Consider the following 17,040-nt stretch of genomic DNA (forward strand, 5'->3'; position numbering starts at 1 on the left):
ACCTAACCAAAGTCTTGCAAAGCTGTAACATGGCATCACAACTCTTGTACACAGTTACCCGACCGACACATGCCATTCGCCTTCTTTACCACCCACTCTAGCTTCAACTATATTCACATTTCACTTTTAAACTTTAACTCTATTAATTTGGCTCGAAACAAATGCCACCCTGATTTGAGTGAAGTGGCCAATTTTGAGCTTGGTGTGGCGTGGGCATTGTCTCATGGGCCTTTGTCTCCTCTGAAGGTCATTTCGGGGCACGCACTTCTCAACTGCTGGTTTCGACATCTCCTACTGGAAAATCCTTTGTTCTGCGAACTGTTTTTAAAATGTGACTTATTGCTGAGGGCTGTAGCTCATGGGCATGTTTATATCCATGGTTTCAAATCCCCTGTCCCAGACAATAATCCAAGCTGGTGTTTTGGGTGCAGCGCTGTAGCTGTGCAGGACATACCATCCTTTGGTTGAACATGTCAAGCCTAGTGACTCTGTCACATTGGATGTAACACATCCCCTGGTGCTACGTCAAGGAAGAGCTGGGGAGGCTCTGACTCTCTCTTCAATGCCCCCAGCCCCACTATAGTATCCCAGACCAATACTCGTCCTTCAACCAGCATAGGGCCATAGAGATGTCCAGCACAGAAACAGACCCTTCGGTCCAACTCGTCCATGCCGACCAGATATCCTATTTTAATCCAGTCCCATTTGCCAGCATTTGGCCCATATCCCTCTAACCCCTTCCTATTCATGTCCCCATCCAGATGCCTTTTAAATGCTGTAACTGTACCAGCCCCCACCACTTCCTCTGGCAGCTCGTTCCATACACGCACCACCCTCTGTGTGAAAAAGTTGCCCCTCAGGTCCCTTTTAAATCTTTCCCCTGCCACCTTAAACCTATACCCCTCTAGTTTTGGACTCCCCCACCCTGGGGAAAAGACATAGGGTGAATAGCCTATCATAAAGCCCCTCCATTTGGCCCATCAAGACCATACCAACCCTGCGAAGAACATTCCACCCCCTACCCTGGGCACTATGGGTAATTTAGCATGGTCAATTCCCCCTAACCTGCACACCTTTGGACTGTGGGAAGAAACCAAAGCACCCAGAGGAAACTGGGGAGAATGTGCAAACTCCATGCAGACAGTCACCTGAGACTGGAATTGAACCTTAATCCCTGGTGATGTGAGGCTGCAGTGCTAACCACAGAGCCAATGTGCTCCTCATGATGCTCCAGGGAAAATCACAGAGAAATCTGACGATTGTCACATGTTGGTATGCGGGATCTTGCTGTGTGCAACTCAGCAGCTTCAATAGCCGCTTATGGGCTGTGTGTTGGCGTCACGTAAATGCAGCTTTTTAAAAAATAGTACCCCCCACCTCCCCATTTGAGCCCACGTTCATGAGCCCCTGAAGAGCCAGGGCCGGAAGTCACTGAAGGATTTGAGCTCATCCTTTCTAACGCAGGGGTTAAGCTATCTTCTTATTTTCCTGAATCAACCTGTTGAGAGATGGACTGACACACCCTCTGGAGCAGATGGGACTTGAAGCTGGGCCTCCTAGCTCAGAGGTACCACTGCATTACCCCAATGAGGTTACAAGTTGCACCCAATGAATGAAAGCAGGGCCCTAAAGTAATCAATCCCTCAGCTCAGTGCAAGTTGATTGTAACGGAACAATATATAATATAAGAGTTTCTTTTGGGTGTAGTTTCTCTCTGTGACTAATGGCCTGGTCTTTACCTTCATTCATTCATCTGATGTAGCTGCCTCTGGCCGGCCCAGCATTTATTACCCATTCCTAATTGCCCAGAGGGCAGTTAAGAATCAACCACATCGCCATGGGTTTGGAGTCACATGTAGGCCAGTTTTCTTTTTACTGAATAGCTACTGTGGGCTCTACACGGCGATATATTTCCAAGTTGGGATGGTGAGGGGCTCGGAGGTGTATTCCCAGTTTCTGGGAATGAAGGAAGGCAGCAGAGAAAAGCATTCTTCCTGTTCACACCTGATGTAAACTGAACTCAGTCTCAATGCAGAGATGGAGCAGTCGGCCCCCATCGCTTCAAGCCCATTCTGTCTGGGGCATTCTGCGTTGCGCCCAGTTCCCATTTACTGATCTGCAATGGGCTTGTGTAGTTGGTTGATGAGCGGGAATCCTGCAGAGAAACAGGAATACAAAGGTGATCAGTCAACCCATGCCCTACCCTGGCGCTCAAGGGGTCGGTTAGCTCAGTCGGCCAGACAGCTGGTTTCTGATTCAGAGTGATGCCCAAAAACTTGGGGTCCATTCCTGCATTGGCTGCGATCACCATGAAAGGGGCACTCCTTCCCAACCTCCCTCTCGCCTCAGGTGCAGCAACAGTGGGCTAAAACTACCACCGCTGTGCCTCTCTGTCCATGGTGCCATGGTGCTACGGTGCCAATTCCTCTTTGGGTCTACATCAGGCGATTTTGGAGATAACACAGTGTGGAGCTGGAGGAATGCAACAGGCCGGGCAGCATTAGAGCAGCAGGAAAGCAGATGTTTCAGCTCGGGACCCTATTGATCCATGATCATTTTTAATCTATCCAGTACTCTAATGTGTCTTTCTAGTCTCCTTATCTGAGGAACGATATTCTGGCAATGCAGGCTGTGCCACAAGGCTTTCCCAGACTGATTCCTGGGATGGTTAGGCTGACGTATGAGAAGAGACAGGGTCGGTTAAGACTATATTCAGTACATTTCAGAAGAACGAGCAGGGAGGGAATCCTCGTAGAAACCTATAACATTCTGACAGGGACTAGGCAGTGTAAATACAGGAGGGATGTTCCTGAAGGCTGGGGGGAGTCCAGGCCCAGGGGGTCGCAGTCTAAGGATACATGGGTGGGACTGAGATGAGGAGAAATATCTTCACCCAGAGGGTGGGGAGCCTGTGGAATTCTCTGCCACAAATAATGGTTGAGGACAAAATATTGAATATTTCCCCGAAGGAGGTAGATATTGTTCTCGGGGCTGAAGTGATCAAAGGGAGAAATCAGAAACAGGGATTGGGTTGGACTTTCTCTGATCAAGAGTAGATGGGATGGCCCCCTGCCCTGGTTTTTAAAAACACTGTGAGGATTTTTATTCGGATGGAATGTTTGCAGTTGCCGGAATGAGTCCTGCAGTGAGCTGACCGTGTGTCAGGCCATGTACCTCAGACCAATCTGGAAAACCCCTTCTCTCTGATACAGTGCGAGACACGCATCGGGTTCACAGCCTCAAGCCTCAGCTCCCCAATTCCATCCTGCACATTACACACAGAGAGACAGATACACACTCATGTACATGTGCGCGCATACGCGCGCGCACACACACACACACACACACACACACACACACACACACACACACACACACACACACACACACAGACACAAACACCCATCGTAGTACATCTCCTCTGCACCCTTTCCAAAGCTTCCACACCCTTCCTATAATGTGATGACCAGAACTGTACGCAATACTCCAAGTGCGGCCGCACCAGAGTTTTGTACAGCGTCACCATGCCCTTAGGCTCCGAAACTCGATCCCCTACCAATAAAACCTAACACACCGTACACTGGAGCACACAGATACACATGCAGGCACAGAACAACAGGCATGCAAATACACACACACATGCATGTACAAATCCAGGCACACACACTCACACACAAGTACAGTTAGACATACACACACTCACACAGACACGCACACACACACACTCACACACACACACACACACACACACACACACACACTCACACACACACACACTCTCTCTTTCTCTCTCTCTCTCACACACACACACGCACACTCATACACACACACACACTCTCTCTCTCACACACACACACTCACACACACTCATACACACACACACACTCACACACACACACTCTCTCTTTCTCTCTCTCTCACACACACACACACACACACACACGCACACTCATACACACACACACACTCTCTCTCTTACACACACACTCACACACACTCATACACACACACTCACACACACAAACTCTCTCTTTCTCTCTCTCTCTCACACACACACACACTCACGCACACTCATACACACACACACACACACACACACGCACTCTCTTCTTCTCTCTCACCCACACACACACACACACACACACACACACACACACATCCACAAAGATACTTAAAAAAACTGGCACACACAGACACATTCACACGTAGACTTAGAGCAGAGGGAAAGAGAGAGAAGAAATACACACAGAAATGACTTTTTTTATTCATTCATGGGATGAGGGCATCACTGCCCAGGGCAGCATTTATTGCCCATCCCTAATTGCCCTGAGGGCAGTTGAGAGTCAACCACATTGCTGTGGGTCTGGAGTCACATGCAGACCAGACCAGGTAAGGATGGCAGTTTCCTTCCCAAAAGGACATTAGTGAACCAGATGGGTTTTTCTGACAATAGATTCATGGTCATCATCAAATTCTTAGTGTGGCATTTCCTGCATGTAACTGAGAGGTTTTGCACACCGGCGAGAGTCCTGCTCCAGATGGACCCCACTGGTGGCAAAAGCCTCAGCTCCAGGTCACTTTTTGGGATTGAGCTTCTTGATGTGGAGTTCTGAACCCCTGCCCCACCCCCTCTGAGAGCTGCCAATCAGAAGCCCTCAGCTGCTCAGCACTGCCACCAGGAAAGTGAGGCAGCTGCTGGTACTACAACTACGAAAGCCCGGAATTGCTGAGGCACCAGGGAGCAATGGGAGCGATGGCAGGAATGGAATGGCGTGTCCTGGTGTTGGAGAGTTGGCCTCAGTCTTTCAAAATTCTTCAAATCTCAATGTGGTCATCAGAACTCAGACCTTTGAAAGACACAAATTAGACAGGTTGGCAAACCGCATGCTAGTTTGTGTATTTCTACCGTTACTCTGGACAGGGAGAACACCTATCGTCCATCCCTAACTGACCCCTGAGCTGGGCATCTCGTTCGGCTATTTATGAATCAACTGCATTGCTGTGGGTTTGGAGTCACGTGTAGGCCAGACGAGGTAAGGACGGCAGATCTCCCTCCCTCAAGGACATTAGTGAATCAGATGTATTCTTACAATCAACAGTGCTTATTGCGTTCTTATAAATTCCAGATTATATTTTAATTGAATTCAAATTTCACCATCTCTCCATGGGAGTGAGATTAAACCTTTGCTCCCTGGAATGTTAGCCGAGGGTTCTGGGCACAACACCAAACTTCCTCCCCCTCCCCCCATGGATGGGATATAATGTGTGAACCAACAGCAAGTGTTCAAAAACTTGGCATCTTTGCTTTAGAAATGTCCCAACCATCAAGCAACAGAGATGAGTCAGCTCAGTGGATCTCCCCGCAGCTCACCATATTTGACTGTTCCTCAAGCAATTGGCTGTTTTAAGCGGCACGGTGGCTCAGTGGTTCGCACTGCTGCCTCACAGCACCAGGGACCCGGGTTCAATCCCACCCTCGGGCAACTGTCTGTGCGGTTGGCACATTCTCCCTGTGTCTGCATGGGTTTCCTCCCACAGTCCAAAGATTTTGATTTGATTTATTGTCACGTGTGTCTGAGTACAGTGAAAAGTTTTGTTTTGCCATCCGTACAGGCAGATCACAGCAAACAAGGACGTACTGATGACGGGGTGTTTAGCCAGAGCGAGCTGTATAAGGTTCAGCATCAATGGATTGGCCATGCTAAATTGCTGAAGGTCTCCAGCGATGCTTAGACATGGGGTAGGGAATGGGTCTAGGTGGGATGCTCTTCGGATGATCGGTGTGGGCTTGATGGGCCAAATGGCCTGTTTCCACTCTGTAGGGACTCTATGAAAAGAAAGGGTTACCGCTGCACAGGACGAGCACAAAGAGAGATCAACGTTAGGTTTGAAATTTGAGAGGTTCATTCCACAGTCTAGTAAAAGCGGGGAACAAGCTGTTCTTGAATCTGTTGGTACGTGTGTTTAAGCTTTTGTATGTTTTGCCCAACGGAAGAGTTTTGAAGATGGTCCTGGGCAGAGCAGTTGCTGTACCAGGCCATGATGCACCCAGACAGAATGGTTTCAGTGGCGCATCTGTAGTAGTGGGTGAGGCTCCGTATGGACATGCTGAATTTCCTTAGCCTCCTGAGGAAGGAGAGACATTGTTGTGCCTTCCTCACCATTGCATCAACGTGGGTGGGGGTTGTCCGGGACAGATTGTGGATTATCGTCACTCCTAGGAATTTAACGCTCATGACCCTCTCCACCTCAGCTCTGTTGATGTCGATAGGGATGCGATTAGGGAATGTAGAGGTTAGGGTGGATTGGCCGTGCTGCTTTGCTCCATAGTGCCCAGGGATATGCGAGCTAGGTGGGTTAGCTGTGGGGAAATGCGGGTTTATGAGGATAGGGTGGGATGCTGTTCAGACTCAGTGGGCCTCTATCTGCACTGTAGGGATTCTGTGACTGTCTTCCTTGTTTTCACATCCTCGCTCCGCTCTTTCCCTCTGTGTAGTGCTCTCCAGCCCTCCAATATCTCTGCATTCCCCTCCTCATGCTTTCCTGGCAGCCCCACTGTGAACCGCTCCACCATGAGCAGCCAAGCTCCCATCTACCTGGGTGCGAAATTCCGCATCTCCTTTCCCTACTCCCACTGGCTCGCTGTCTCAATCTCTTCCCTCCTTTGAGATGCCCTTTAAAACCTAACTCTTTGTCAACGCAAAAGGCCAGCTGTCCCAACGACATCCTTGCCCCCGCCATCAAATCTGGATTATAGCAATGCAAACAACACTTTGGGATGTGACACTGATGGCGTCATGCAAATAAAATCCATTGTTGTTCGCTGTGAAGTATTTTGAGGCACAATGTTTCTCTTGTATGATTGCAGCCTCATGGAGCCTGAGTGAGTAGGCCGTGGGCCTGCCCTTGGGATCCTTGGCACACTAACATAACAATAAAAGCCAGCACGTGTTAGAATGGGTTTGAGGGGTGGAATGGCCTGCTCCTGTACAGCGAGAGCCTTCTAGTATCACGATGTTAATGTTTGTTTTCCTCTCTCCCCCTTCTTATTTTTCAGCGCGTTTGGGGAGTGTTAATGGCGACAGGAAGTGGTTCAGAGAGGTCAAAGGTGTGCTCGTACCAACCTCCAAAGGAGGATCCCACCAGCGCCTCCTGCACGCCCCACCAGATCCCAGGAGCTGAGCTGCCCAAAGGGGGCTACTCCGAAGAGTTTGTCCAGCCTGTCGATGGCAAGTATAGGTGTGAGCATTGCCAGCGAGTGCTGCATAATGCCAAGCAGACCGAGTGTGGGCACCGCTTCTGCGAGAGTTGCCTCAGTGCCCTCCTCAGGTAGGCCCAGGGTGCCCTTGGGAGATTGGCTCGGGGAACTGGGGGCGCGGGGGAGGGAGTGAGGGTGAAGGAGGTGGGTGCAGTTAGGCGTCTTCCAGACATGGGAGGAGCTGCCTCGCGTGGGATCCTGCTGTGCGCAAGCTGCTTGCCCCTTTTCCTCGCACTTACACTGAAACGGGAGTAGGTCGGTTGGCCCTAGTCCTCCAAACAATGGGCCAATCTTTTATCCTAACACCCACATTCCTGCTTCCTCCCCAAAGCCCCCCGTTGCCTTTAAAATCTAGTTGAGATCATCTCAACTCGGACTCCGCGGGAGAGAATTCCCACGCGTTCAGAGTCAAAAAAAGTGTTGCCTCGTTTCAGTCCTAAATGATCCACCCCATATCCTGAGACTGAGTCCGACACAGGGCCACTGGACCTGAAAGTTTAACTCTCTGCTCTCTCTCCATGGATGCTGCTGGACCTGCTGAGTTTCTGTTCTGGTTGTAAATATTCGCGGATTGCTCACTTTATGACGTGGCCCAGCTGAGTGACAGTTTGGTTACAGCAGAGATAATCCACGGGGAGTACTCCAACCCCAGTTTGAGGGTTTTCCATACACTTTAGAAAAAATAATTCCAGATTTCTCCCTTCTTAATAGAAACAGTGCTACCTTGTAAATGCGTCGGGTTATTGTGAAGGAAAACATGTTGATGTTACTCGTGCCCCGTTGAAACTTTCAGGCGTAAGCTATTTCTAGCTTCAGACCTCTTTACTCAGGACGTTAGCTATTCAACTGTGGCAAGCTGCACTGGCCGGTTGGAGGGTTTGTCCAGACCTGTGGGTAGCATTTACCGGATAGACCCCTGGGATTATCCCAGGAGGAGAGATTAAGGAGAACTGAGCCCGTACTCACGGAAATTCTGAAGAATGAGAGGCGATCTCATTGTTGATACAAACGATATTGCAAGTCTGAGAGATGCATAGAGTCATACAGCACAGACGCAGACTCTTCAGCCCAAATCATCCTTGCCGATCAGGTATCCCAAATTAATCCCCTCTCATTTACTGGCATTTGGAACATATCCCTGTAAACCCTATCTATTCATGTATCCAGCCAGATGTATGGTCCGCTGTTATCATCATTTAAGAATGACAGGAGCCTCCTTCCAAAGGATCTTACAAACCCTGGACTGGGATCTTACAAACCACGGACTATGCCTCCCCAAGGCCTCTTCAAGGGTGATTAGGGATGGGCCAGAAATGTTTGGCCATACCAAGGAATGACCACATCTCATGAATGAATGTAAAGGAAAGTTGAAAGCTTGGCCCTTTGTAGGAGATGGAGATCCATTGTCCTGAGGCAGTTGATATGAGTCCTTAAGGCCACAATGAATAAGAGCAGAATTTGGGCATTCGGCCTATTGAGTCTGCTCCACCATTCGATCATGGCTGATCTGTTTCTCAACCCCATTCTCCTGCCTTCTCCCCATAACCCTCGATCCCCTTCCCAATCAGGAACCTATCTATCTCTGTCTTAAATACACTCAATGACTTGGCCTCCACAGCCCTCCGTAGCAATGAGTTCCATCTCAGCTCAGTTCCGAAGGGTGGTCCCTTCACCCTGAGGCTGTGCTCATTCAGATAGTAAGTGTCTTCGAAGAGATTCACCCGAGTGTGGAGTTGGGAGTCGGTGTCTTGAGTTGGGAGGCCCGGAGAGATATTTCTCACTCAACTCCACCATTGATGCTTGGTTAACAGCAGAGTGTACCATCTATGAGGTGCGCTGCAGAAATTCACCAAAAACAGCACCTCCCAAACCCACAGCCACTTCCATCATGAAGGACACAACCTCTTGGCATGAACCCCCCTTGAAAACAGAAAGCAATGTTGACACTGAAGGACCCCTGCTCGCTGATGGGTAATGGCTGGTTACTGGTGGTCACAGACCCATTTCAGGAAAACAATGCAAATCTTTATTGCAGTTGGGTGTGAGAATGATTTGGGTGACCTGTCGCTCATTTGTAACACGCTGTGATCTTATTTCTAGGATTCCTGGGCAGGTCTGCCCAGCTGATCAAGAGCCTCTGGACAACAGAGAGGTAAATACAAGCAGTCCTTTCTCCCCATCTGCCCCGAGCTCTCCATCCTGCATGAGCTTGTGGAGGGGTGGGGGGAAAGAGGTGGGGAAGTTTTAACATCACTCCAAGGGCAATCCTCTGGGGATGTGAGTTCAAACCCCACTCTGGCAACTCAGAACCCAGGAAGCAAGCTATTGAGCCCACACCAACCCTCCAAAGAACATCCCACCCAGACTCACTTCTCTGCCCTATCCCTGTAACCCAGCATTTCCCATGGCTAACCCACCCAGCCTGCACATCTCTGGGTGCTATAGGAAATTTAGCATGGTCAATGGACCCTAACCTGCACATCTCTGGGCACTATGGGAAATTTAGCATGGTCAATGGACCCTAACCTGCACATCTCTGGGCACTATGGGAAATTTAGCATGGTCAATGGACCCTACCCTGCACATCTTTGGGCACTATGGGAAATTTAGCATGGTCAATGGACCCTACCCTGCACATCTTTGGGCACTATGGGAAATTTAGCATGGTCAATGGACCCTACCCTGCACATCTTTGGGCACTATGGGAAATTTAGCATGGTCAATGGACCCTACCCTGCACATCTTTGGGCACTATGGGAAATTTAGCATGGTCAATGGACCCTACCCTGCACATCTTTGGACTGTGGGAGGAAACTGATCACACGGAGGAAACCCACGCAGACACAGGGAGAATGTGCAAACTCCTTAACATCTCTCGAAGCCCTTCAGTCTGAAGAGTGCCCTTGCCGAAAGACTTGGTGAGGTAAAAAGGCGCTACCTAGAAATGCAGCCTTTTGTCGTTGTTGTTGAATCTTCTGGGTCAAGTCCTGAAGTAACCCACTCCAGTCCTTAATAAGGAGAGCATGGTTGGTGAACAGAGCTATCTGTTCAACTGTAGCACACTCATTCCCAAGACTGATCCATCCCCAACCATCATTCATAGGCATGGGTTAAGTCCATCATATCCCAATATGGTAGATGCTTCCTGACACCCCAACACATGGGATCCGTGCACAGCGATAACATTGCACGGTCAAATTGACTCATATCCATTCTAGATAATGAAATGTGAGGCTGGATGAACACAGCAGGCCCAGCAGCATCTCAGGAGCACAAAAGCTGACGGGCCTGCTGTGTTCATCCAGCCTCACATTTCATTATCTTGGATTCTTCTCTAGTGGTTTCGGGCCTAGACCCTTCATCAGAGAGGGGGATGGGGAGAGGGTTCTGGAATAAATAGGGAGAGAGGGGGAGGCGGACCAAAGATGGAGAGAAAAGAAGATAGGTGGAGAGGAGAGTATAGGTGGGGAGGTAGGGAGGGGATAGGTCAGTCCAGGGAAGACGCACAGGTCAAGGAGGTGGGATGAGGTTAGTAGGTAGGAGATGGAGGTGCGGCTTGAGGTGGAGGAAGGGATGGGTGAGAGGAAGAACAGGTTAGGGAGGCAGAGACAGGTTGGACTGGTTTTGGGATGCAGTGGGTGGAGGGGAAGAGCTGGGCTGGTTGTGTGGTGCAGTGGGGGGAGGGGACGATATCTATTCTGTTTCCTTGTACCAGGAGCCTGGCTAGTATTCGTTGGTGAGTCTGGGCATCGAAACTCTGACAAGGTCGTAAAATGTCTCACAAAGCCATTCCCTCAAACCGCCCCCCTTTATACAGTTTGATACGTTCCATTGTTCCAAATCACACGAGGGATGAGACTATTTGTGCCATCAGGACTGGGCCATCTCTTTGAAATAAATTGATTTGTCCCATTCGCCTTCCCATTCCCCACAGCCCTGCAAAATTTTTGTTTCAGGTACACTCCACTCCACTGACAAAAAATAGAAATAAATGGTGCCTCATAGCACCAGGGACCGGGGCTCAATCTCACACTCGGGCAACTGTCTGTGGGTAGTTTGCATGTTCTCCCAGTGTCTGCATGGGTTTCCTCGCACGGTCCAAAGATGCGCTGGTTATGGTGGATTGGCCATGCTAAATTACCCATAGTGCCCAGAGATGTGCTGGTTAGGGTGGATTGGCCATGCTAAATTACCCATAGTTCCCAGGGATGTACAGGTTAGGGTGGATTGGCCATGCTAAATTACCCATAGTGCCCAGGCATGTGCAGGTTAGGGTGGATTGGCCACACAGAATTGTCCAGAGATCTGCAGGCTACATGGGTTAGCCCTGGGAAATGCAGGGTTATGGGGATGGGGTGGGTCTGGATGGGATGGTCTTCAGAGGGCCAGTGTGGACTCGATGGGCCAATTGGCCTGCTTCCACACTGTAGAGAGCTCATAACAATAGTCACAATGCAGAAGCAGGCACAGACTCCTTGCCCCAATATTGTTTCTATTCAAACTGTGGCACTTGCCCCTTGAATGCTTGAACTGTATTCCAAATCACGGTAACGCGCCACATTTAACAAATAAAAGAGCTTTGCCCCACTCTCCTTGTAGTTCAAGTGAGAAGCTCTCTTGCCTTTGAGGGTTCAGGCTTCCATTCCCACTGCAGGCCCAGCTCTTACCATGCAGCGCTGAGGGAGTGCTGCACTGTCAGAGCCTGATGAGCCATTCCCACTGATGGTATGCCCTCAGGACAGAGTAAAAGATCGGCCTGGCACTATTCTGACGATGAACAGTGCGTTCTCCCTGGCCAACATTTATCCTCCAATCAGCATCAACAGGTTATCCGTTCGGAGTTGTGCCATAAAATCCCTACAGTGCAGACTGGAGGCCATTTGGTATTTGAGTCTGCGCCAACTCTCTAAAGGGCAAAACTTCCCACACCCTCCTGCATATCGCACGGCTAACCCATCTAGCTGCACATCCCTGGGCACTGTGGGTAATTTAGCACGGCCACTCCACCCTAACCAGCACATCCCTGGGCACTATGGGTAATTTAGCACGGCCAATCCACCCTAACCTGCACATCCCTGGGCACTATGGGTAATTTAGCACGGCCAACCCACCCTAACCTGCACATCCCTGGGCACTATGGGTAATTTAGCATGGCCAATCCACCCTAACCTGCACATCCCTGGGCACTATGGGTAATTTAGCACGGCCAACCCACCCTAACCTGCACATCCCTGGGCACTATGGGTAATTTAGCATGGCCAATCCACCCTAACCCGCACATCCCTGGGCACTATGGGTAATTTAGCACGGCCAACCCACCCTAACCTGCACATCCCTGGGCACTATGGGTAATTTAGCACGGCCAGTCCTCCCTAACCTGCGCATCCCTGGGAACTATGGGTAATTTAGCACGGCCAATCCACCCTAACCTGCACATCCCTGGGCACTATGGGTAATTTAGCACGGCCAAACCACCCTAACCAGCACATCCCTGGACACTATGGGTAATTTAGCACGGCCAATCCACCCTAACCTGCACATCCCTGGGCACTATGGGTAATTTAGCACAGCCAACCCACCCTAACCTGCACATCCCTGGGCACTATGGGTAATTTAGCATGGCCAATCCACCCTAACCTGCACATCCCTGGGCACTATGGGTAATCCAGCATAACCCATCCACACTAACCTGCACATCCCTGGGCACTATGGGTAATCCAGCATAACCCATCCACACTAACCTGCACACCTTTGGACTATTGGAGGAAACCCACGCAGGCACATGGGGAATACACAAACTCCACACTGAAAAGTCACCCAAGGGTGGAATCAAACCAAGGGCCCTGTCACTCCAAGACAGCAGTGCTAACCACTGAGCCATCATTGCTCATGGGGGCGTTACTGTGCACACAGGGAGCAGTGACTATGCTTCAGGAAGTTTTTTTTTAATTAAATGGAAGGTGGATTTCACTGGGCAATTTGTTGCCTGACCCTAACTGCCCCTTGAACTTTAACCCCATGGAACAGGCCACTTTCAAAAGGCAGTTAAGGGGCATGATACATTGGTCAGAATGCGATCAGCTCTGGAGAAGTGCTGTAGGAACGCGAAGCCAGCTGAGAGAGAAGCGGTGGTTCGGGAGCAGGATCCTTCCCTGAGACGTTCTCTCACCATCAGGGTCGGCCAAGGAGGGGAGGTGTGAAGGAGGGGCTGCACCTCCTTGGCATGTGCCCTCACGGGGCTGGTTGGGAGATGCGGCTCTGTAGGGGGGTACTTCCTCAAATGCTGAATTCCTTAAAAAAATTTCCATGTTGTCTTTTCCCCCAGGTGTTCAACGATAATTGTTGTCGGAAGGAAATCCTGAGGTTAATGATTTACTGCAGGAACAGGAAGACAGGCTGTAAACAGCAAATGACCCTGGGATCTCTCGAGGTGAGACCTGCCTGGAGACTTGCACCAATTGGGTAATTGTGTGTTGAAAGGGTTAACAGAAGCCAGATTCCAAAGAGTTTCATGCATCCACATTGCTGTGGTCACTAGGAGGTAGAGTCACCCTGCAGACAGGTCGGTGAGGAAGGTGTTTGGTGCGCTTTCCTTTACTGGTCAGTGAATTGAGTATCGGAGTTGGGAAGCTGTGTTGCAGCTGTACAGGACATCGGTGAGGACACCTTTGGAAAACTGCGTTCAGTTCTGATCTCCCTGCGAAAGGAGGGATGTTGAAAGGGCTCAGAAAAGATTTACAAGAATGTTGCCGGGGTTGGAGGGTTTGAGCTACAGGGAGAGGCTGACTAGCCTGGGGCTAGTTTCCCTGGAGTGTCAGAGGCTGAGGGGTGACCTTATAGAGGTTTATAAAATCATGAGGAGCATGGATAGGGTGAACAGACAAGGTCTTTTCCCCAGGGTAGGGGAGTCCAAAACTAGAGGGGCACAGGTTTAAGGTGGGAGGGGAAAGATTTAAAAGGGACCTGAGGGGCAACATTTTCACACAGAGGGTGGTGCGTGTATGGAATGAGCTGCCAGAGGAAGTGGTGGAGGCTGGTGCAGTTACAGCATTTAAAAGGCATCTGGATGGGGACATGAATAGGAAGGGTTTAGAGGGATATGGGTCAAATGCTGGCAAATGGGACCAGATTAATTTAGGATATCTGGTCGGCATGGAGGGGTAGGGTCTGTTTCCATGTTGTACATCTCTGTGACTTTACGGCAAGCTCTTATTGTGTTACCTGCCCAGTGTTGGGGCAAATGTTGGCTGCATCTGCCTCCACCACAATTTGCTGCTCTGCATTCCAACCCCTGACCACTGGAATGCTTGCCTCACATTTGCTTCTTTTGCAAAATCTGTTCCCCATCCCAGTTCCCTTTCCTTGTCCGAATAGCAGCCTCAATGCTTCCTCAGGACTGAAGTGGTTCATTCTTGTAAATGTCTTCTGTACTCCCTCCAACACATCCCATCCTTCCTAAAGTGCTTGAAACTGTATGCAGCGCTTCAGAGGAGGTCAATTTCAACATCCCCTCCTTGTTCTCAAACACTCTGCCTCTTAAAGGGGCCTAGAATACTTAAAGCTCAATTTGCTTCTCTCTAAATGTTCCCTCCTATCCCCTCATCAACATATCCTTCTCTACCTTTCTCCCCTACACATGTGCTTTTTTTTTGAAAAGAAATTATTCACATGATGGTCAGGCCAGCATTTATTGCCCCATCCTGAATTGCCCAGGGGACAGTTTGAAAGCCAACCACATTGCTCTGGGCCTGGAGTCACATGTAGGTCAGGCCAAGCACAGACAACAGAGATAACACAGTGTGGAGCTGGGGGAACACAGCAGGCCGGGCAGTACCAGAGGAGCACCAGACAACAGACAACAGCTCCCTTCCCTAAAGGGCATTAACGAATCAGATGGCACCTCCTCACCCACGACATTGAGAATTATTAACCCTTAATTCCAGATTTTTATTAGATTTACGTGTCTACTGTTCCGCTATGGCTGGATTGGAACCCAGGCCCTTGGTTTTCCTTCAGTAACAGCCCAGCGATCGGCCGTCATCTCCTCTTAACCACTCAATTTTTCTTAGCTGTGTGGATATTATTCACCTGGACCCTGTGGAAGTGGCTTCCACATTCTCTCCCTTCTCTGAATGAAGATGCTCCTCCTGAATTTCCCATAGGAGCTATCTTCTTAAAAGGTAAACAAGGGATGGGGAATAAATGTTGGCCCAGGCAGGCACACCAACATCCCACTAGAGAATGAAAGTAATTCCTAATTGAATTTAGCAATGTTTTTGTTCTCCTTGTTTCTGATCTTATCCACAAATGGAACATTCTTTTCCAAATTTATCTCGAGGGCTAATGTGGTGCATTGCTAGTGCTTAGATGCTAAAGGTCTTGGGTTCAAATCCCAACTACTCCAGAGGTGTCTCTCAGCTGAATTATTCTTTCAGAGAGAGTCTTCCTTCTCATTCCCTCTAAGTCCCAAAGATCTCTCTCTGGTGGACCCCACCTTTCTGCTCCTGCTGCCCTCGGTCAATAGCCTTGAATAGAGTTAGGGTTCACCCACGGTGGTCTTGACAGATTGGTGGATGTGTGGAAGTTGAAGGCAAGAGATGGAGAACGTTCAGAAATGCTGAAGGTGATCCATGGAGAAAGGGATCAGGTGAGGAATAAGGCCTGAGTTCAACGATTTGTTGAGGTGGGAATGCAGGGATCCCTTCAGATCTAGGAAGTTCAGATTGTAATTTGTTCCCAAAGTTGGTAACTTGCCCAGAATGTTCTAGCGCCGTCAGTCTCATTGCTGGAAAAGTACTGGGGAAGGCAACTGGGCTCCTCAAAGTGTGGGGGGGGGGGGGGGGGGGGGGTGGGGTGGGCATTTGTGGGATGGGGGTGTCAGGTGCTAAGACACAAGGCCACGGGACAACCTGGGGCCTCTTAGTGACCATCTGTCCCTTCAATTTGTATTTTGAAACCAACGGGGTGGGAGTGGGGGTTGGGTTGGAGGGGAGTGTGTCAGTATTTACAGGGTGTTCAGTGGGGGGAGTGTGTCAGTATTTACAGGGGGTTGGTCCGAGGGAGTGGGGAGTGTGTTAGTATTTACAGGGTGTTCAGTGGGGGGAGTGTGTCAGTATTTACAGGGGGTGTCCCCGAGGGAGGGGGAAGTGTGACAGTATTTACAGGGGGTGTCCCCGAGGGAGGGGGAAGTGTGACAGTATATGCAGGGGGGTCCCCAAGGGAGGGGGGAGTGTGTCAGTATTTACGGGGGGGGGAGACAGGGGAAGTGTCAGTAGGTTAGGGCTTCCAGGGGAAATGCGTTAATAAGCTCTGGGGTGCTCTGTCAGCGAGTTGGTATATACAGGGGTCACGGAGAGCATGTCAGGATTGATTATTAATATTAATATAATTAGTGATTATTAATATACAGGGGTCTTTCTCTCAGTTTTCCTCCCTCTCTCTCTCTCTCACACACACACACACACACACACACACACACACACACATACACACACACACACACACACACACACACACACATACATACACACACACACTCTCTCACGTGTGCACGCACAAACACATGCACATGCACAAACACATTTTCACGCGCACTCTCTCTCGTGTACTCTCTCTCACACACATGCTGTCTTGCACACTGCCTCACACTGTCTCTCACACACACGCTTTCTCACACTCTGTCACATGTACACACACACACGTACTCTCACACATACACTTCCTCACACACACACACTCACACACACACACACACACACACACACACACACACACACACACAC

The 17,040-nt window shown here is 49.7% G+C and overlaps 1 protein-coding gene across 1 annotated transcript in view; it reads left to right on the forward strand.

The window, feature by feature from the left end:
- The window catches only part of LOC125447692 (TNF receptor-associated factor 3-like), a 67,830-nt gene that overhangs the window by 26,187 nt on the left and 24,603 nt on the right, over positions 1–17,040 (forward strand). Inside the window, exons 2-4 of the mRNA XM_048522309.2 lie at positions 7,058–7,329; positions 9,359–9,410; positions 13,584–13,688. Coding sequence (XP_048378266.1) covers positions 7,058–7,329; positions 9,359–9,410; positions 13,584–13,688 — 429 coding nt within the window. The remainder of the gene's footprint in view (positions 1–7,057; positions 7,330–9,358; positions 9,411–13,583; positions 13,689–17,040) is intronic.

The sequence above is a fragment of the Stegostoma tigrinum genome, chromosome 39, assembly GCF_030684315.1.
Source record: "Stegostoma tigrinum isolate sSteTig4 chromosome 39, sSteTig4.hap1, whole genome shotgun sequence".
NCBI lineage: Eukaryota > Metazoa > Chordata > Chondrichthyes > Orectolobiformes > Stegostomatidae > Stegostoma > Stegostoma tigrinum.